Below are 22,062 nucleotides of genomic sequence, written 5' to 3'. Positions count from 1 at the left end.
AATGGGGGAGTTCTGACTGAACTTTCTTTTAAACTTTGAACCTTCCTGGGATTGATGCGGTTAGTTTGGGCCTCTTCCTAAAGATCCTCTTAATATCACATTCAGCCAGGACAGTTCATTAGTTCATTTTACCTAAGCCTACACTAAGTATCAGGTCTGAAAGTCACTTCCTGTTCAAGTTCCAAGGCCACTCAGTCAGGAAATAGTAAAAGTGGAGCTCAAATCTAGACCTTTCTGATTCCGAAGCTTTGGTTTTTATATTGAATTCTGCTGTGCTACCCTTCACAAAGCATTTGAAAAATCTATAGGCTTTACTTTCCATGTATCTAATACACATAAAAGGAGGCCTGGTTAAGCACTCGACTGTTAACCGAAAGTTCAGCAATTTGAATCTAGCAGCCACTCCATGGGAGAAAAGATCTAGTGATCTCTGTAAAGATTTCAGCCTGGGGAGCCCTGTGGGGTAGTTCTCTTCTGCCCTATAGGGTTGCTATGAGTCGAAATTGACGATGGCACACAGCCGACAGAATAGTATTAAAATAATATATAATTTATTCTTTTTGATATTCATAACATATACGTATTGGAAGTTTATTATATAAACAGACCCTATGCTGGGCTCCAGAGATACAAATTATGGGAAAAAAAGATATGGAAACTTGGACTTCGTAGATCTTATAATCTAGTGATAAAAACAGATGTTAATCAAAGAGCCACACAAATAAATATATAATTACAAATTGTAATCAATGTCCTGAAAGTAATTAACACATTCACAAGCACTTGCTGCCACTGAGTCCATTCTGACTCATAGTGAACCTACAGGAGAGAGCAGAACTGCCTCATAGGGTTTCCAAGGCACAGCTGGTGGATTTGAACTGCTGACCTTTTGGTTAACAGCTGAGCAATGAACCGTCATCCGACCAGGGCTCCAGAAAGTAATTAATGGAGTGCAATATGATGGAGGCTTCTGAACTAGTCAGAGAAGTCAGCGAAGACTTTCCTGAGAAAGCAATATTTGTGATGCGGCAGATGGACAGGTTTCTTTCTTCCCTCTGAACTCATACTAATATTTTTTTTAAATAATAAGTGTTGTCATCACTAAAAATAAATGACTAGGAGAAATACGAAATAAGTTAAAAGATGAAAAGGAATTTTTGTTGTTACAAAAGCACCAAAATTTCAATTAAAACCATTTTAAAAGCACTTGTCTTCTCATGCACAGCTTCCTATAAGATGGTAGATTAGTGTTTGCCAGGGGCTTGTCGGTGGGAGGGATATGGGGTACTGCTAACGGATAAGGGATTTCTTTTTGGGGTTATGAAAATGCACTGAAATTAGTGGTGGTGGTTATACAACTTTATGAATATACTGAGAAACACTGAATCGTATGCTTTAAAAAAAAAATTTTACAGTTCGTGCGTTATATCTCAATAAAAAAGTGGGGTTAAAAATGAGTGATATGGGTATCATAGGTTAACTACCAGCACCCACAAGACCATTATTAATTATTAATAGAATTTGTATATGGTAACATGGAAGATCTACCCAAGGAATATAGCTATTCATATGCCTTTACCATAGAGGGACTTTTTTCTCTCTAAGAACGTACCCTCTGATGAAAAATACAACTCATAGGTCACTGGGGAGTGGGAGGAAGACAGGAAGGGGACAGCTTCCTAGCTAGCTAAATCAAACAATTGACCTCAGGCAATCAGTGAGGGGACAGATGTAGGAGCTCATATCCTCCTATGTTGACTTACTGATTAAAATGGTTCACAAGCCACCAATTACCACATACATGAATTTTTAAAAAAAAAAATTTTTAGTGTTAAGCAGGAATGTGTAACTGTAACACAAAATTAATCCATGAGTAATGAAAGTTGATGATTTTTGCTTTTTTCTAGGTAAACAATTAACAATAGAAAACTCATATAAATGCTATCCTTACAGCTTTCCAGACAAATAAATTTGACTGTTTCAAAAAATATTATAGAGAAGAATGAAGATCAAAATAATTAAGTTATTTAGTGCTATAGGTTATAATTTAAAGCAGTATTAAACTCCATCATGATAAAACTACATTATTGGAGGCTTATCACTTGTATGGTGCACTGTACAACGGAATTTGCATGGATGTGATATTAGAGCTTATCATCTGGGACAGATAAACACAATGAAGTATGTATGTTTATATAGGAGGCATGAACAGGAGAACAAAATGAGTGGTCAAATCGTTAGGTGGTTTTACTACAATCAACGTTTTAAACAAGGGAGCAAAAGAAGCAATAGTCACTGTAATCTTAACATCAGTAGTGGGAATAGTAGCTGTCTGTATTACAAATTCATATCACAGAGTTTAAGAGTTAGAAAGGTCTTTCTTAAAAAAAAGAAAAAAAAAAGGCTCCATGGGAGATAGAACTTTCAAACACATTCTATTCTAGAATTTATGATTTGTGACATTCAATCAGGCTATATCAGGGCATAAGTAATATAATAGAAGTATACCAGCAAATTTCAGAAGGTATGGCAGTTCTTTCAAACTGAAGGAGTCACAGGCCACATCTATAAATTATTGATTTAATATACCACATTGCTCTTTTGTGACGTGAAAGAATTCATCACTTTTAAAAGTATCTAACTTGCTTTCTGAGAATAATTTATACATTATTTAATACTTTTCATTTTAGCATATATTTGATAATAAATTATACATTACACAAGTGAAGAGCCAGATTTGAAATTGCAAGTAGCTTAAGGCCATGTTGCACACATTTAAAAACTCTCTAAGATACCTAGAAATTCAAGTAGTACCTCTTCTATGTAAAAAGTTTGGGATTGTTCTACTTCACTCATAGTGGAGTACCCATTTGGTCTCTCCTTCCTCTTCAGTCCTACTCCTCTACCTCACACACATATCTCTGTTCAAAATGTGGCTGGGAAGTCCTTTTCATGGAGTGGATACAGCCTTAAAATCTTGTTCTAGTCTCACACTCTGGTTTCTCTGGAAATACCACATCTGTCTACTATATCACTGGAAACATAGCTCTTGGGGATAAAACAAGCATATGTTTTATAGATTACGAGTGTGTATAACTTATGAAAATCAAGCCATATGAACTCATCCAAAGAGGATTTTAAAAACTAAACAAACACAAAAAGAGGGAACAAGAAAATAAGAAATTAAACTGTGTGAGTGATTTTGCTCACTCAGTGAGGGTATAGCCCAGATTGATAAATTGGTAGCATGGATACACTACTGTGAAATTGCAGACATGAGTTTTCTATTCCCTCAGTGAAGCTCAGTATACACATGGCTCTTATATTGTCAGTGCCTCATCACTAAATATATTCCTAGTGTTTAAACATACCTATCTTTCACATAGTATGGTCCCTAAAGGTAAAGCACCTATAATCCGTGGCAGTCAAACAAAGAAAAAGCAAAAATTCCAATTTCAGAAAAAAAAAAAAAAAGGCTTAGATGGATTCATTGACAGAGGATATGTCTGAATTTTGCACTATATGGTAATTTAAGTGATTTTGGAGGTAATTTCAACCAAATGAAAAGATCATGCTATGCACTAACCATGAACCATTACTTCATAGTAGCTTTGTCTCATATGCATAGCTCATTTCATCCAGTAGACATTTATGGAGAACCTAGCGTGTGGTAGACCTTGTCCCAGGAAAGGGTTGGCAAATGACGAAAGTAGCATGTTGAAAAATTGCTAGCGTTGGTATGAACATGTACCAGTGGGTAGAGCTGGGAGTGTATTAGAAGAGTATATGTGAAAACTGTTGGGAGTCTGGACTGTGGCAGTTAGTGGAAAACAGGAGAGAGAATCTCATAAGCCAGTTAGGGTACAAACAACAGAAATCAATAGTTTATTGTACCCTGGGAGTCAGGGAAGGGGGTCAAGAATAATGGGATTTTACAAATAGAGTGTTTGAAATTTTAAATCTCTAAAATCACTGGGGTCTGTACGGACATGTGAAGCATAGTTCTTCAGTGCTATAAATAATAATTATTTACAGTCACAACATAAATTTTGATATTACCATAGTGATATACATTTTAATTATCAACTTGGTGTTTCAGAGAGTGTGTCCTGAAGAACACTGGTCATTTGATGTTCTATAGAAAAAAGAGTGCTTTCAAATAAGTTCATAAAAAGAGTATAACATTCCCCAAATGTTATTAAAGGCTCAACTAGGTCCTACAGCAAAGAATTCTGTTTCTTGAACCCACATGTTGCCCAAACTTACCTAACCATGGAACCACTTCTCATAATTCATATGTTCCACAGGCACACTATTAAAAACCACAGATTTAAAAGGCAGTCATATATATCACATAGGTTATAATCAGGAACAGGTGAGCTCTTATGCTTAATACATTTCAGTGGATATAGAATGTTCAGAGGGACAAAAGCCAGTTTGACGTAAGTCCACAAGATAGAAGATAAGTATAGAATCCAAAGTTACAGCTTGCTTTTATCTTCTCTTTCTACTTTTTAACAGAGCCAGAAGGAAGAAATTACTCTACTAGCCAATAAGATGAAATTGAAACAGGAGGAGACAATATGAAAAGCCTCTGGGTTCAATGTTAGGAGAATTAATAAAGTTGCCCTAGCTTAGTCATTATCCCATTTAGATTGCATAAGTATCAAGAGATTACAATAGCCTGGTATCTCACAGGACAGTTGATTTTCCCTTATTTACATTATTTAATACTGCATAAAAAGTTATCTGTCATTGCAATATTCTGCATTATTAACTATAAATTAGATCATGCATTAGGCACTGACCAAAAGGAAAGTAAAATTATTGGTAACAGTACAAACAACAATGTCTAAAGTAATACTGGTTACCATAATAATATGTGATTATACTGTGACTTCTTAAATATTCATCAGTAGTTTTTTTTTTTTTAGTTTAAAAAAAAAAAAGCTTTGTATTTATAAATGAGATTTTCAACAAAAGCTCTCCTAAATGTCCAGAATGCAAAATAAAATACACAAAACAAATGTATGCTGTCAGGCACATATTAATGTTGGAATGGCAGAATGTCTGTGACTAAGTCACAGAGTTGAACTTGAATCAGAAGCTCTCATTTCTAATCACACTTTTCAAATATAAAAATAAGATCTTTTGTCATATACATTCAAATTATTATAATTTTAATTTTGGAACCCTTAAAATCAGAAAGAAAGTTAACATAAAACATACAGTTCATTCTTGAGTCATTCTCTCTTCAGTAGCATTATCGGTTGAATAAAGTTATCAGTGCTGAAATAAGAATACACCTGACTAATCTCAAACAATAACAAGTGATGAGAGTGATGCATCTTTGGTTATTATCATCACTGTCAATTTGTTGTTGTTTCTGTGAAGTTCTAATTTTAGTATGTTTTATCCTAACTATTTATTACTCTTTTGCATAATTTTTTTTTTTTAAAAAAAGGAACACTCGTTAGCCACCCTGCTCAACACAACATATTGTTCATGGGGTATGTGCGTGTTTTAAATATATTGCTATATCTTGTAAACTTTGACCAGCAATACATTAAGGGTTTTGACTTCTTCAAACTTTCATGACCTAATACAGGTATGTATCCATCTCTCTTCAGAAAGAAAACCAGGCTTAAACTCCCATTAATTTCAACGTAAAACTGAAAATCTATTTATGTCTGATCTCCTTTAGCCCTTTCTTCTGTAGAGTGTCACTACTGCTGTTTGAAGCGAATCATTCCACTTTTGTCCTTGATGTTATCTTTCCCAGGACTCTAGGTCAGTGTCCCTGAACTTTCCTTTGTAATGACTTCCTTCCTCCGTAATAAATAAGAAAGCAACAAGAACTCACGTGCTTTTGCATCTTTGCCAACTACATTCTCCTTCCATTTATGGTCAAGTCCATGATTAGTTTTTCCATTTCTTTATACATACCACTCAGTCTTCATTCAACTAGTATAATCTAGATTCCACCCCTCTACTCTAGTTCTGGGTCTGCAAATTTTTTCAGTAAAGGGTCAGATAGAAAATATCTTGGCTTTGCTGGCCTCATATATCTCTGTCACATATCCTCCTCCTCTTCCTCCCTCTTCAAAAATGCAAAAATCTTTCTTGGCACATTGAATGGATCTGGGCTGCTGGGTATAGTTGGCAAAAGGCTGCTGTAATTGAAACTACTCCATTAATAACATCAAAAACTTCCTTTTTGATGTTTGAGAGGAATAATTACACTGCCTACTCTTTGCCCAGGTTCACAGCCAGCTGAAAGATAGGCTGAAGGAGTTCCATCAGCTTTAATAGCATAAAAGCTGACGTGCAGTGTGTGTCAGAACAACCATGGCCTCCTCCTCAGGAAGCTCGCCTGTGTAAAACTTACAGCATAGAGGTTGTTGTTGCTGGGTGCCAAGATTCCAACTCATAACGAACCCATGTGACGGAGTAGGACTGCCCCATGGTTTTCTAGGTTATAATCTTTACAGGACCAGATTGTCAGGTTTTTCTTTTGCAGAGCCGCTGAGTCGGTTCAAATCACCATCCTTTGTTTAGGAGCCTCGCACTTAACCATTGTGGTACCACGGCTCCTTTACAGCCTAGAATCCAAAAACCAAACCTGTTGCTGTCAATTCCGACTCATAGCGACCCTATAGGACAGAGTAGAACTGTCCCATAGGGTTTCCAAGAAGGGGCTGATGGATTCAAACTACTGACCTTTTGGTTGGCAGTCGAGCCCTTAACCACTATGCCACGAGGGCTCCGCAGCATAGAATAAAAACAAAAACACCCAGTGCCGTCACGTCGATTCCAGCTCATAGCGACCCTGTAGGACAGAGTAGAACTGCCCCAAAGCAGCCCAGAAAATGTGCTCTGTAGGCAGGACAGCTCCCAGAGGAAGGAAAACAGAAGTCCCTGTTCCCTGATCACCAGTCACTAGGGGGCGTGTAAGAGACATTGCCCACAGCCTGCTGTTTAGGGAAAATCCCTGCTCTTGGAAAATACCAAGCGTGAGGTAGAAGCCTTCCTTACATTCCCAATTGATAAGTCAGTCCAAATTTTTGTCATCTTATCAGGCATTTTACCATGTTTAACCCTTTTGTATGTTTTCTTTTAATTTAAATTATCTTCTCCTTTGCCTCCCTGAGATTCTAATTTCTCCTTTTCTTACCTCTCTAAACTTTTCTTCTGTTTCCTTGTGGTGTGCTGTCAAATTGATTCCAACTCATTGCAACCCTATAGGACAGAGTAGAACTGCCCCACAGGGTTTCCAAGGAGTAGCTACTGGATTCCAACTGCAGACCTTTTGGCTAGTAGCTGAGCTTTTACAGCCTAGGAAGCCCTGTGGGGCAGTTCTACTCTGTCCTATAGGGTCACTATGAGTTAGAATGACTGGACAGCAGCGTGTATGATTTTTTTTTTTGTTTTGATTTTTAATATTTAGGGAAGCAGACTGCCACATTCTTCTCCCCCAGAGCAGCTAGTGAGTTACAACCGCAGACCTTTGGTTAGCAGCCCGGCGCTTAACCACTGCACCACCAGGGCTCTTTTCTGTTTTCTTAGCAACGGTCTCTTTATCTGTCGATATTATGCCTTCCATTTTCCCGGGAAACTCCTCTGGGGCCCTCTTTTCTCATTTACATGTGTTTCTGGGTGACCTCATTCAGTTTAAGAAAATTTACTTGCATCTTCGCTTTAAGAATATTTATTATCACCTCTGCAGCCTTCGCACAGTGGTTAAGAGCTCAGGCTGCTACCCAAGAGATTGGCAGTTGGAATCCACCAGCCGCTCCTTAGAAACCCTATGGGGCAGTTCTACTCTGTCTTATAGGGTCACTATCAGTAGGAATTGACTCCACGCAATGGTCGTTGTGTTGTTAACATTATATGCAGCCCTTGTGGCACAATGGTTAAGAGCTTACTGCTAAATGGAAGGTTGATGGTTCAAACCCATGGTTAAAGAGTAAAGCTGGTGCTCTGTAAAAATAAATATGTAAAGAGTTTTATTGAGGGAATATAATGATTGGAATTAGGCAACATTCAGGCAGAATTTCCAAAATGGTTTGTCTTTCTGGAGACAAGTTTAGCTTTTATACACAAAGTTAGGCGTGACTAATTTCACAATTTTTCAAAAATTTTTTTTTTGTATTAGTTAATCTCATCTCCTTCCAGAAGACCATCTGCCCAAAACATTCTTTGCAAAGACATTGCATTTGTGCCATGTGCTTCCTGGAGCATTCTAAGCACATACATTACTTTTCTTTCTGTCTCTCTCCCTTGCTTACTCGGAGTACTTTGGATTAACCCTTTATTGACAACCTAGTTATCAGTCATCTTGACCTTGCTGAGACCCTCATTTTGATTTTAGAAACTCTTTATCACTACTCATAAGTTCTGTGGGAGAGAGATCTGGCACAGTGGTGCAGTGGTTACGGGCTATGGCTGCTAACCAAAAGGTCAGCAGTTAGAATCCACCAAGCCGTTCCTTGGAAACCCTATTGGGCAATTCTACTCTGTCACTGGGGGTTGCTATGAGTTGTAATGGACTCCACTGCACTCCACAACAACAACATGTTCTTTTGTAGAGTCCCTGGGTAGTATAAGGATAAATGAGCTTGGCTGCCGACTGGAAGTTTAAAGGTTTGGGTCCACCCAGAGGCACCTGAGAAGAGAGGTCTGCAAACAACTTCCAAAAATCAGCCTTTGAAAACCCTATGGAGCACAGTTCTACTCTCACACACGATGTCGCCATGAGTCTCAGTCGACTTGATGGCAACTAATGGAATTTTTTTTTTTAATTAATAATTTTTTATTGTGCTTTAAGTGAAAGTTTACAAATCAAGTCAGTCTGTCACATATAAGCTTATATACACCTTACTCCATACTCCCACTTACTCTCCCCCTAATGAATCAGCCCGCTCCCTCATTCCAGTCTCTCCTTTCATGACGATTTTGTCAGTTTCTAGCCCTCTCCACCCTCCTATTTCCCCTCCAGACAGGAGATGCCAACACAGTCTCAAGTGTCTACCTGATACAAGTAGCTCACTCTTCATCAGCATCTCTCTCCAACCCATTGTCCAGTCCCTTCCATGTCTGATGAGTTGTCTTTGGGAATGGTTCCTGTCCTGGGCCAACAGAAGGTTTGGGGACCATGACCACCGGGGTTCCTCTAGTCTCAGTCAGACCATTAAGTCTGGTCTTTTTATGAGAATTTGGGGTCTGCATCCCACTGTTCTCTTGCTCCCTCAGGGGTTCTCTGTTGTGCTCCCTGTCAGGGCAGTCATCCGTTGTGGCCGGGCACCATCTAGTTCTTCTGGTCTCAGGATGATGTAAGTCTCTGGTTCATGTGGCCCTTTCTGTCTCTTGGGCTCATAGTTATCGTGTGACCTTGCTGTTCTTCATTCTTCTTTGATCCAGGTGGGTTGAGACCAATTGATGCATCTTAGATGGCTGCTTGTTAGCGTTTAAGACCCCAGACTCCACATGTCAAAGTGGGATGCAGAATGTTTTCATAATAGAATTATTTTGCCAATTGACTTAGAAGTCCCCTTAAGCCATAGTCCCCAAACCCCCACCCTTGCTCCGCTGACCTTTGAAGCATTCGGTTTATCCCAGAAACTTCTGTGCTTTTGGTCCGGTCCAGATGAACTGACCTTCCGTGTATTGAGTATTATCCTTCCCTTCACCTAAAGTAGTTCTTATCTACTAACTAATCAGTAAATAACCCTCTCCCACCCTCCCTCTCTCCCCGCCTCATAACCAAAAAACTATGTGTTCTTCTCAGTTTATACTATTTCTCAAGATCTTATAATAGTGGTCTTATACAATATTTGTCCTTTGCATCTGACTAATTTCACTCAGCATAATGCCTCCAGGTTCCTCCATATTATGAGATGTTTCACAGATTCTTCACTGTTCTTTATTGATGAGTAGTATTCCATTGTGTGAATATAGCATAATTTATTTAACCATTCATCTATTGATGGACACCTTAGTTGCTTCCAGCTTTTTGCTATTGTAAACAGAGCTGCAATAAACATGGGAGTGCATATATCTGTTCCTGTGAAGGCTCTTATTTCTCTAGGGTGTATTCCGAGAAGTGGGATTTCTGGGTTGTATGGTAGTTCTATTTCTAACTTTTTAAGAAAACGGCAGATAGATTTCCAAAGTGGTTGTACCATTTTACATTCTCACCAGCAGTGTATAAGAGTTCCAATCTCTCTGCAGCCTCTCCAACATTTATTATTTTGTGTTTTTTGGATTAATGCCAGCCTTGTTGGAGTGAGATGGAATCTCATCATAGTTTTAATTTGCATTTCTCTAATGGCTAATGATTAAGAGCATTTTCTCAAGTATCTGTTAGCTGCCTGAATATCTTCTTTAGTGAAGTGCGTGTTCATATCCTTTGCCTACTTCTTGATTGGGTTGTTTGTCTTTTTGTGGTTGAGTTTTAACAGAATCATATAGATTTTAGAGATCAGGCGCTGGTCGGAGATGTCATAGCTGAAAATTTTTCCCAATCTGTAGGTGGTCTTTTTAGTCTTTTGGTGAAGTCTTTAGATGAGCATAGGTGTTTGATTTTTAGGAGCTCCCAGTTATCTGGTTTCTCTTCGTCATTTTTGGTAATGTTTATATTCTGTTTATGCCTTGTATGAGGGCTCCTGAAGTTGTCCCTACTTTTTCTTCCATGATCTTTATCGTTTTAGTCTTTATGCTTAGGTCTTTGATCCACTTGGAGTTAGTTTTTGTGCATGGTGTGAAGTATGGGTCCTGTTTCATTCTTTTGCAAATGGATATCCAGTTATGCCAGCACCATTTGTTAAAAAGACTATCTTTTCCCCAATTAACTGACACTGGGCCTTTGTCAAATATCAGCTGCTCATTTGTGGATGGATTTATATCTGGGTTCTCAATTCTGTTCCACTGGTCTGTGTGCCTGTTGTTGTACCAGTACCAGGTTGTTTTGACTACTGTGGCTGTATAATAGGTTCTGAAATCAGGTAGAGTGAGGCCTCCCACTTTCTTCTTCTTTTTCAGTAATGTTTTACTTATCCGGGGCTTCTTTCCCTTCCATATGAAGTTGGTGATTTGTTTCTCCATCACGTTAAAAAATGTCATTGGAATTTGGATCAGAAGTGCATTGTATGGATAGACGGCTTTTGGTAGAATAGACATTTTTACTATGTTAAGTCTTCCATTCCACGAGCAAGGTATGTTTTTCCACTTATGTAGGTCCTTTTTAGTTTCTTCCACTAGTACTTTGTAGTTTTCTTTGTAAAGGTCTTTTACATCTTTGGTAAGATTTCTTTCTAAGTACTTTATCTTCTTGGGGGCTACTGTGAATGTTATTAATTTGGTGATTTCCTCTTCGATGTTCTTTTTGTTGATGTAGAGGAATCCAAGTGATTTTTGTATGTTTATCTTGTAACCTGAGACTCTGCCAAACTCTTCTATTAGTTTCAGTAGTTTTCTGGAGGATTCCTTAGGATTTTCTGTGCATAAGATCATGTCATCTGCAAATAGAGATAATATTACTTCCTCCTTGCCAATCCGGATGCCCTTTATTTCTTTGTGTAGCCAAATTGCTCTGGCTAGGACCTCTAGCACAATGTTGAATAAGAGCGGTGATAAAGGGCATCCTTGTCTGGTTCCCCTTCTCAAAGGAAATGCTTTCAGGCTCTCTCCTTTTCGGGTGATGTTGGCTGCTGGCTTTGTATAAAAAAAATTTATTTATTTATTTATTTTTTTGTATAGATGCCCTTTATTATGTTGAGGAATTTTCCTTCAATTCCTATTTTGCTGAGCGTTTTTATCATAAATGAGTGATGGACTTTGTCAAATGCCTTTTCTGCATCAATTGATAAGATCATGTGGTTTTTGTCTTTTGTTTTATTTATATGGTAGATTACATTAATGGTTTTTCTAATATTAAACCAGCCTTGCATACCTGGTATAAATCCCACTTGGTCATGGTGGATTATTTTTTTGCTATGTTGTTGAATTCTATTGGCTAGAATTTTGTTGAGGATTTTTGCATCCATATTCATGAGGGATATAGGTCTGTAATTTTCTTTCTTTGTGGTGTCTTTTTTTTTTTTACCTGGTTTTGATATCAGGGAAATGGTGGCTTCATAGAATGTGTTAGGTAGTATTCTGTCATTTTCTATGCTTTGAAATACCCTTAGTAGTAGTGGTGTTAACTCTTCTCTGAAAGTGTGGTAGAACTCTGCAGTGAAGCCGTCCGGGCCAGGGCTTTTTTTGTTGGGAGTTTTTTGATTACCTTTTCAATCTCTTTTTTTGTTATGGGTTTATTTAGTTGTTCTACTTCTGATTGTGTTAGTTTAAGTAGGTAGTGTTTTTCCAGGAATTCATCCATTTCTTCTGGGTTCACAAATTTGTTAGAGTACGTTTTTTCATAATAATCTGATACGATTCTTTTAATTTCAGTTGGGTCCGTTGTGATGTGGCCCATCTTGTTTCTTATTCGGGTTATTTGTTTCCTTTCCTGTATTTCTTTAGTCAGTCTGGCCAAAGGTTTATCAATTTTGTTAGTTTTTTCAAAGAACCAGCTTTTCGCTTTGTTAAGTCTTTCAATTGTTTTTCTGTTAGTTCAGCTCTAATTTTTATTATTTGTTTTCTTCTGGTGCCTGATGGATTCTTTTGTTGCTCACTTTCTATTTGTTCAAATTGTAGGGACAGTTCTCTGATTTGGGCTCTTTCTTCTTTATGTATGTGTGCATTTATCAATTCTTTTGCTGTGTCCCAGAGGTTTTGATAGGAAGTATTTTCATTTTCTTTGCATTCTATGAATTTCTTTATTCCCTCCTTAATGTCTTCTATAACCCAGTCTTTTTTCAGTAGAGTATTGTTCAGTTTCCAAGTATTTGATTTCTTTTCCCTGATTTTTCTGTTATTGATTTCCATTTTTATGGCCTTGTGGTCTGAGAAGATGCTTTGTCATATTTCGATGTTTTGGATTCTGCAAAGGATTGTTTTATGACCTAATATATGATCTATTCTAGGGAATGTTCCATATGCACTAGGAAAAAAAAAGTATACTTTGCAGCTGTTGGGTGGAGTGTTCCGTATAAGTCTATGAGGTCAAGTTGGTTGATTGTAGCCATTGGGTCTTCCGTGTCTCTATTGAGCTTCTTACTGGAACTCCTGTCCTTCTCCAAAAGTGGTGTGTTGAAGTCTCCTACTATAATTGTGGAGGTGTCTATCTCACTTTTCAGTTCTGTTAACGTTTGTTTTATGTATCTTGTAGCCCTGTCTTTGGGTGCATAAATATTTAATATGGTTATATCTTCCTGGTCTATTGTCCCTTTAATCATTGTGTAGTGTCCTTCTTTATCCTTTGTGGTGGATTTGAGTTTAAAGTCTATTTTGTCAGAAATTAATATTGCTACTCCTTCTCTTTTTTGCTTGTTGTTTACTTGATATATTTCTTTCCCATCCTTTGAGTTTTAGTTTGTTTGTGTCTCCAAGTCTAAGGTGTGTCTCTTGTAGGCAGCATATAGACGGATTGTGTCTCTTTATCCAGTCTGAGACTCTCAGTATCTTTAGTGGTGCATTTAGTCCATTTACATTCAGTGTAGTTATAGATAAGTATGCGTTTAGTGCTGTCATTTTGATGCCTTTTTGTGTATGTTGTTGACAATTTCATTTTTCCACTTACATTTTTGTGCTGAGACATTTTTCTTTGTAAATTGTGTGTTCCTCATTTTCATAGTAGTTGACTTTATTTTTGCTGAGTCATTATGTTTTTCTTGGTGTTTATTTTGAGTTATGGAGTTGTTATACCTCTTTGTGGTTACCTTAATATTTACCCCTATTTTTTTAAGTAAAAACCTAACTTGTATTGTCCTATATTGCCTTGTTTCCCTCTCCATATGGCAGTTCTATACCTCCTGTATTTTAGTCCCTCTTTGTGATTATTGTGATCTTTTACATATTGACTTCAATGATTCTCTGTTTTGAGCATTTTTTTCTTTTTAAAATTAATCTTAATTTGTTTTGTGATTTCCCTATTTGAGTTGATATCAGGATGTTCTGTTGTATGACCTTGTGTTGTGCTGGTATCTGATATTATTGGTTTTCTGACCAAACAATTTCCTTTAGTATTTCTTGTAGCTTTGGTTTGGTTTTTGCAAATTCTCTAAGCTTGTGTTTCTCTGTAAATGTTTTAACTTCATCTTCATATTTGAGAGAGGGTTTTGCTGGATATATGATCCTTGGCTGGCAGTTTTTCTCCTTCAGTGCTCTATATATGTCATCCCATTGCCTTCTTGACTGCATGGTTTCTGCTGAGTAGTCTGAACTTATTCTTATTGATTCCCCTTTGTAGGAGACCTTTCTTTTCTCCCTGGCTGCTTTTAAAATTTTCTGTTTATCTTTGGTTTTGGCAAGTTTGATGATAATATGTCCTGGTGATTTTCTTTTTGGATCAATCTTATATGGGGTTCAATGAGCATCTTGGATAGATATCCTTCCTCTTTCATGATGTCCGGGAAGTTTTCTGCCAACAGATCTTCAACTATTCTCTCTGTATTTTCTATTATCCCTCCCTGTTCTGGGACTCCAATCACACGCAAGTTATTCTTCTTGATAGAGTCCCACATGATTCTTAGGGTTTCTTTAGGTTTTTTAATTCTTTTATCTGTTTTTTTCCCTGCTGTGTTGGTGTCAATTCCCTTGTCCTCCAGATCCCCCACTCTGCATTCCAATTGCTCGAGTCTGCTCCTCTGACTTCCTATTGAGTTGTCTAATTCTGTAATTTTACTGTTAATCTTTTGGATTTCTGAATGCTGTCTCTCTATGGATTCTTGCAGCTTATTAAGTTTTCCACTATGTTCTTGAATAATCTTTTTGATTTCTTCAACTGCTTTATCAGTGTGTTCCTTGGCTTTTTCTGTAGATTGCCTTATTTCATTTCTGAGGTCATCCCTGATGTCTTGAAGCATTCTGTAAATTAGTTTTTTTATATTCTTCATCTGGCAATTCCACGATTGTATCTTCATTTGGGAAAGATCTTGATTCTTTAGTTTGGGAAGTTGTAGAAGCAATCATGGTCTGCTTCTTTATGTGGTTTGATATCGACTGCAGTCTCTGAGCCATCTATAAGATATTGTAATGATTTATTTTATATTTGCTCACTGAATCTTATCTTGTTTTGTTTTCTTTCAGTATACATAGATGGGCTACTAGATTGCGCTGTCTTGATTGTTGTAGCCCTTGACTCACTTATGTCCTATTACCAGCTGGTTTGGGCTGTTACCAGATATATAAGCCTAAGAGTCCATTCACCATTCTTGAGTAGAATCTGATTTTGGGTTATCAATTGTGTGGTGCAGACTGTCACCCATCCACCTAGAGAAGTAGAGGTGATAGTTGTGTGCACCAGATTCTAGTAGCAGCAGGGGTTCACATTCTGGGGGGGGGGGCAGGATGCTGACAGGCTTCCCCCAAGTGCCAGTGAGGTAGGTGTGTTTGTATTTCTAAAGCACTTTGGTGGGTGGGCTCTGCAGCTGTACCTTAGGCCCCCAGTGCAAGTACCTCTACAGATTGGTAGGTATCACCCTCCTTTGACCCCTAAGGCAGGAGGCTAGGTGGTCTGGGTGTAGTTCAGCCCTCAGTTCCCTGTTGTGGGTCAGTGAGGGCTCTGTTTAATAGGTAGAGATATCAGACCTGGGAAGCTTGCCTTTCCAGTAATCCACTAAAACAATTACAGTCAGATCCCTATCAGAATTGCCTTTGCATTATAATAGCCACCTTGTTTCCTGTAGGAATGAAAGCCCAAGACTGTGGATCACATATGCTTGGCTGGAGCTTGTTCTGTATTTTTAGTCCAATTAGGGAAGGATTTTTAGTCCCTGGGTTTTTCGTAGCTGCTTCTCTGAGGCCAGGAGAATGGTTTAGGAAGAGACCAAAAAAAAAAAAAAAAAGAATGAAAAACTGCAGCACAGGTCACTCTCTGGCTCAGGAAATTCCAATGTTAATGAAGCCGCCCAGGAAGGGGAGGGGAGGGATCAGATAAATAGGAGAGAGTAGCACCCCAGAATATAGACAAAGTTACTTATCTTGTTTGGTGATGACTTTTATATGAGATTCCCAAGGGGTATGTAGCCTGTGTACATTGGCTGGGTCAAGATTGCCCCCAAGGGTCAGGCCCACGTCCCATGCTTGTGCTGTCTCGGAAGCTGTGGTCAGTTCCTCCGCTCCCAGTCCAAAGCCCAGCGCCAAGGTTCCCCGGCTGGGACGCCGCACTCCAGTACCCAAAACCAGTCGCTGCCTCCCAGTGACTTCTCCTCCTGTCAGCCGTGTCGCTGCGATGCCTGTGTGCACTGGCTGGGCTTCCCCCAAGGTCACTTCTGCGGGCTAGGGCTGTGTCCCATGTTTGCACCATCTCAGGATTCCGTGCTCAGCTCCCCTGCGCCCAGTCCAAAGCCCAGCACCAAGGTTTTCTGACTGGGACGCTGGCTCCAGGCTCCGAAAGCAGTCGTTGCTTCCCCATGGTTGTTCGTTCTCAGTCTCTGTCACTCAGGTCAACTCTTTAGATCTGTATTTGATGGTCAGGGTTCGTAGATTGTCATGTATGTGATCGATTCACTTGTTTTTCCGAGTCTTTGTTGCAAGAGGGATCTGAGGTAGCTTCTACCTAGTCAGCCATCTTTCTCAATGACCTGGAATATGTTTTGACACTTAAACTTCCACTTGTAGCCTCCCTGAGTTCCAGCACTACAAATCTTAATGAAATCCCAGTCTTGTGACTAACAGGTCACCATCTACGAGTTTACCAGAAACATTGGAATAGGTCTCAGCTCTTTCTGATCAGAGCATATGTAGGTTAGAGGTTGAAAAAAGTCTGATTCTCTGCACCATTAGCAGTTCCTCTAATTTCAAGGTAAATTAAACAAGATAAAGGTTAGAGAGATAACAGATTTCTTAGATGAGCGGGTGAATATGTTTGTAGAACTGTCCCTGTTCCCTATCTAAAAAAAAACTCAAACGCATTGCCATCGAGTCAATTCTGACTCATAGCGACTCTGTAGGACAGAGCAGAACTGCCCCATATGGTTTCTGAGGAGCAGCTAGTGGATTCGAACTGCTGGCATTTTGGTTAGCAAGAGCTCTTAACCACTGCACCACCAGAGCCCCATGTATAAAAAAACATGCTTAATTTGGCAGCAGCCTGATAAGTGTTGAACCTGAGTAAAGTTTCAAAGCCTCAAAGTGAATAAAATAATTTCCCATTTACGTATGTAATTCCTCATCATTATAAAAGAGATGATTAACTTTAGACTCCTTTTGTAAATGAAAGCAAGGCCACCATTATTACCTTTAGATATAGCACTGTTACGACATTATTATGTTGTATTACTCAGTCCCTGGGTCGATTGTATCTGCCTCCTTGTTTTATTTTTAAAATATTTGGTACTGTGGCATGTTCTTAAATGATGCAAATAAATGATCAGCCTCAAAATTCGGCAGCTACATTTTAAAAATTTATATAAAAAATACATCCATATTATGCATTTTTGGAATTTTTCTAAAAATTATATTTATCATTTTTATTTTCTAGCACCCTGTGGAAGTCGTTCAACAGGTTCCGAAGGCACTGTTTTATCACCAAACTATCCAAAAAATTACAGTGTTGGACATAATTGTGTTTATTCTATAGCAGTTCCCAAGGAGTTTGGTAAGTAAGATTGATCTCATTAATTAGTATTTCTTTCCAAACATGCTTTATTTTTTATTACATTTTATGAGAATTTTTTTAATGAAAATATTTACTATCAATAAGGTCCTTTACAATTCTTTTTAGATGGCAGTATTTTTAATAATAAAATTCTGAGGTCTTCTTAGTCTGAATTTACAGTCAAGTACACAGGTGAACAACAATATAAAAATGAAAACAGGATTGTTTTTAATTTTTAAAAATAAATACTTCCAGTAACCTTGCAAGTGCCTTCATATTGGATTACATAAAGTGGGAAATTACCAGAGCATAAAGCAAAGTCGGCTCTGCAAAATATGCACAAAGTCAAATATAGAACGATTATAACAACAAAAGTAGGTACAAAATAATCATATCAGTTTATACTTCATTAACATAATTTCATAAATAAGAGATTTTTGTTTTAACTATCCTGCCTGGGACAGCAATGAATATAAAAAGATACCACAGGACATTTCATTTCAGCGCATCTTATCAACTTGACAATCCATTCTGCATTAACACTGAGAAGACAATGTGTCCTTTGCTGCCTTCACATCTCCCGTGATCACAAGTCTTAGAAGTCACTTCTCTGGCTACTAAAAGTTTTGGATCTGAGATCCAGCTTAATCCAATTCAGGTTAAACTCTGTTTATGGATGGATAGGCAGAGGAAATTCAGTGAGCAGTAAACTATGAAAAAGGCTAAAAGTTCATAGACTTCTAGAATTTAGATTTATAACATCGTGTTACATGGTAAAGGATTTTCTGTAGCTATAATGAATGTCTGTGTCTGGATAACTCAGTATTATAGAAGAAGGACATGGATTTTTATCATATCAAGGTTGCTGGATCACATTTTGACTAAACGTTCCTGCTGACATGAAATAAGCTGATGCTTCCAGTCCAATTTCTTATAACCAGATACTTCTTATATGTCCTCCTTTGCTCATCTATGAAACAACTCCAACATCCTCAACTTCCTGGAGAGCACATTGTCATCAGAAGTGAAGTACTAAATCATTCATTTGAGCCTTGAAATAGAATGATACCAGCATTAGCAATGTGTCTGTTTCTGTACTCACTCTACAAAGTTATTTCTTTTTCCAAGAACATTGATCTGTTGAATCAGGGTTGAGCTCTTTGTTGGTGAATAGAGCGACAGTTTTGGAAGAAAGATATCATCAACTTAATTGTGTTTATTTTTTTTCTTTTCTGCCCAAGAGAGTCCTTTCTTTGCTACAGGAGCTTATAGTTTATAGCTGCCAGACGTGGTTGCTAACAGAATCCTAGCAATATTTGTCCAGAAAATTGCATGGCTGTCTGAATCTTCTTCGGAAGCCACTATATTGCTGCATTATACTCTTTTCTTTGGATTCTGTATGGCTAAATAATGAGAAAGATGAAAATCATCCATTTCATTTCCTGACACAAAGCATTCTGGTCATCCTAGGGTTATTTTACAATAGCCTATGTATGCTCGGATAGAGAAGAAGGAACAAGTACTGATTAAAGTAAAAGTCAGTTAAGAGATTACTAAAGAATCTTAGTAGGGTTTAAAACCCATTGCCATCTAGTCAATTCCAACTCATAGCAACCCTATAGAACAGAGTAGAACTGCCTCATAGGGTTTCCAAGGCTGTAAGTCTTTAGGAAGCAGACTGCCACACCTTTCTCTCACTGAGTAGCTGGTGGGTTTGAACCACTGACCATTCAGTTAGCAGCCAAGCACTTAACCACTACGCCACCAGGGCTTCTCTAGAGTTAGTGAAAGTTTAATTAAATCCTCGCCAGGTAAAAAGTAATGCTATTTTGAGGCAATACTGGGTGGTTTTTAACATTAATGGTATTTTGAAAACAAGATTTCTTGGGTTATTTTTTGATAAAATCAAGCGTACTTTGATTATTAGTAAGGAGAGTGATATCATTACATAAACGCTGCATTATTCTCTTTTTCACACTACATGTAGAGTCAAACAGATTTGGATTCTAATATCAACCAACTCTGTTATATCTTAACTATCTGTCTTTGGAAAAGTTGCATAATACCTTTGAAGCTCAGTTTCTTTATTTGTGAAATGAGCATCATATCCTCAGAAAAGAGTTATTGTGAGGAATAAATGAGCAGATCCCCTGTAGACAAATTCCCTCAATTATTATCTGAATTGTCCTTCAGTTTTGAAAGATAGTTTTGCAGGAAACAGGTTGTAATTTGGTGTTTTTTTGTTTTGTTTTCTTTCAACACTTTGAATAGTTCATTCCACTGTGCTCTTGCTTACTTGGTTTCTGAAGGAAGTCTGATATAATTAATATCCTTGTTCTTCTATATGTAGGACATTTCTCCTGTCCCCCTCTGGATTCTTTCAAGATTTTCTCTTTGTCTTTGATTCTCTGCGGTTTGAATATGATATGCCTAGATGTAGTTTTTTTTTTTTTTTTTTTTAATCCTAGTTGGTGTTTTCTGAGCTTCGCTGTTTAGTTTGGTGTTTGTCATTTGTCATTAATTTTGGAAAGTTCTCAGCCATTGTTACTTCAAATATTTCTTTTCTTCCTTTCTCTCTTTCTCCTCCATCTAGTATTCTCATTAGACATATTCCTTCTGGTATTCACTTTTGTAATTGTCCCACAATTCTTGGATAGTCTGTTCTTCTTCTTTTTTTTTTTTTTCTCTTTGCCTTTCAGTTTGGAAAATTTCTATTACATTCTTTAAACTTAATTCTCTCCTCAGCCCATCAAGGCTCTTTTGAAGTGTTTTTTATTATTCATTTTTTAGCACTTCCTTTTGTTTCCTTCTTAAAGATTCTATCTCTCTGTTTACATTACCCATAAGTTCTTGCAAGTTGTCCACATTTTCCATTATAGCCCTTAGCATAGTGACGCTATAGGACAGAGTGGAACTGCCCCATTGGGTTTCCAAGGAGCAGTTGGTGGATTCAAACTGCTTACCTTTTGGTTTTGCAGCACCACTGCACCACCAGGGCTCCATATTAATCAGTGATTTTAAATTCCCAGCCTGATCATTTCAAAATCTCCGCTATACTGAGTCTGGTTCTGATGTTTGCTTTGTCTCTCCTGACTGTGTTTTTCCATTTAGCATTGTTTGTAATTTTGTTGTTGTTGTTGAAATCCAGACATAAAGTATTGGGCAAAAGGAGCTGAGGTAGATAGTTTTTTAGTTTGAGCTTTATGTTTATATGGCTACTAGCTAGGTTTTGTCTACTGTTTGCTGTAGCTGAGATATCAGAAACTAACATTTTCTGTAGCATCCTTGTTTTTGTCTCCCCTGGTGTCTTGGCTTCTCTGAAGACTCTGTATTAACGTTTTAGGGTTATTGTAAAGAAGTATCACAAAGCTAGTGGCTTATAAAGAGAGAAATTTATTATCTGACAGTTCTGTAGGCTAGTATTGTGAATTCAAGGGTGTCATTAGGGTCATGTTCCCTCTGAAGTCTCCTTTCTTGTGTCTTCCACCTTTTGGTAGCCCAGGCATTACTTGGCTTAGAGTTGAACCATAATTCTGTTGCCACATGGCCAACTTCCCTCTGTCTGTCTGCGTCCTTTCCCCTCTTTTATAAGGGCATCAGTAGATTAGATTAGAACTACTACAGTATGGAGTCCCTGGGTGCTGCAAATGGTTAAAACACTTGACTACTAACCCAAAGGTTGGAGATTCGGGTCCACCCAGAGCTCCCTGGGAAGAAAGGCCTGATGATCTGCTTCCAAAACCGAAACCCTGTGAAACACAGTTCTAGTCTGACACACATGGGGTTGCCATGAATTTGAATTGATTTGAGGGCAACTGGTACTACTATGTGTGGTCTCATATGAACTTCATCGTTAACTTCTTCAAAGGCCCTACTTGCAAACAAGGTCAAATTCACAGGTAACGAGGTGTGGACTTCAGAATGATTTTTTTAAGAGACACAATTCAATCCATAGCTCCTTCTTAATAAGGTCTGAGTCTTTTAGTTCTTTGAGCTATAATCCCATTATTACATAGGTACCCTGTTAATGTGGTGGTAAATTGTCGGGGGCAGAGAAACATTTTCTACAGTTGAATATTGGAGTGCTGGGGACCCAGTGGTTAAGAGTTTGGCTGCTAACCAAAAGATTGGCAGTTTGAATCCACTAGCTGCTACTTCGAAACCCTATGAGGCAATTCTACTCTCTTCTATAGCCTTGCTAGGAGTCGGAATCAACTTGACAGCAACAGGTTTGTTTTTTTTTGTTTGTTTGTTTTGGTGATTAGGTCTCAGTCTTTTAGTGAGCCTGTGTCCCTGGACAGTGACCTTCAAAAATATTTCTCAGCTTTCTCCCCTACCCTCCCTTAGCTGAGATAAGAAGG

The 22,062-nt window shown here is 38.0% G+C and overlaps 1 protein-coding gene across 3 annotated transcripts in view; it reads left to right on the top strand.

The window, feature by feature from the left end:
• Positions 1-22,062, top strand: part of CSMD3 (CUB and Sushi multiple domains 3) — a 1,388,861-nt gene that overhangs the window by 1,069,790 nt on the left and 297,009 nt on the right. For all 3 annotated transcript variants that reach the window (XM_064268007.1, XM_003408442.3, XM_003408441.3), the window contains one exon: positions 17,585-17,701. In XM_064268007.1, the coding sequence (XP_064124077.1) occupies positions 17,585-17,701 (117 nt within the window). The remainder of the gene's footprint in view (positions 1-17,584; positions 17,702-22,062) is intronic.

This window comes from Loxodonta africana, chromosome 14, assembly GCF_030014295.1.
Source record: "Loxodonta africana isolate mLoxAfr1 chromosome 14, mLoxAfr1.hap2, whole genome shotgun sequence".
Taxonomy (NCBI): domain Eukaryota; kingdom Metazoa; phylum Chordata; class Mammalia; order Proboscidea; family Elephantidae; genus Loxodonta; species Loxodonta africana.
This window is presented reverse-complemented; position numbering and strand designations above follow the sequence as displayed.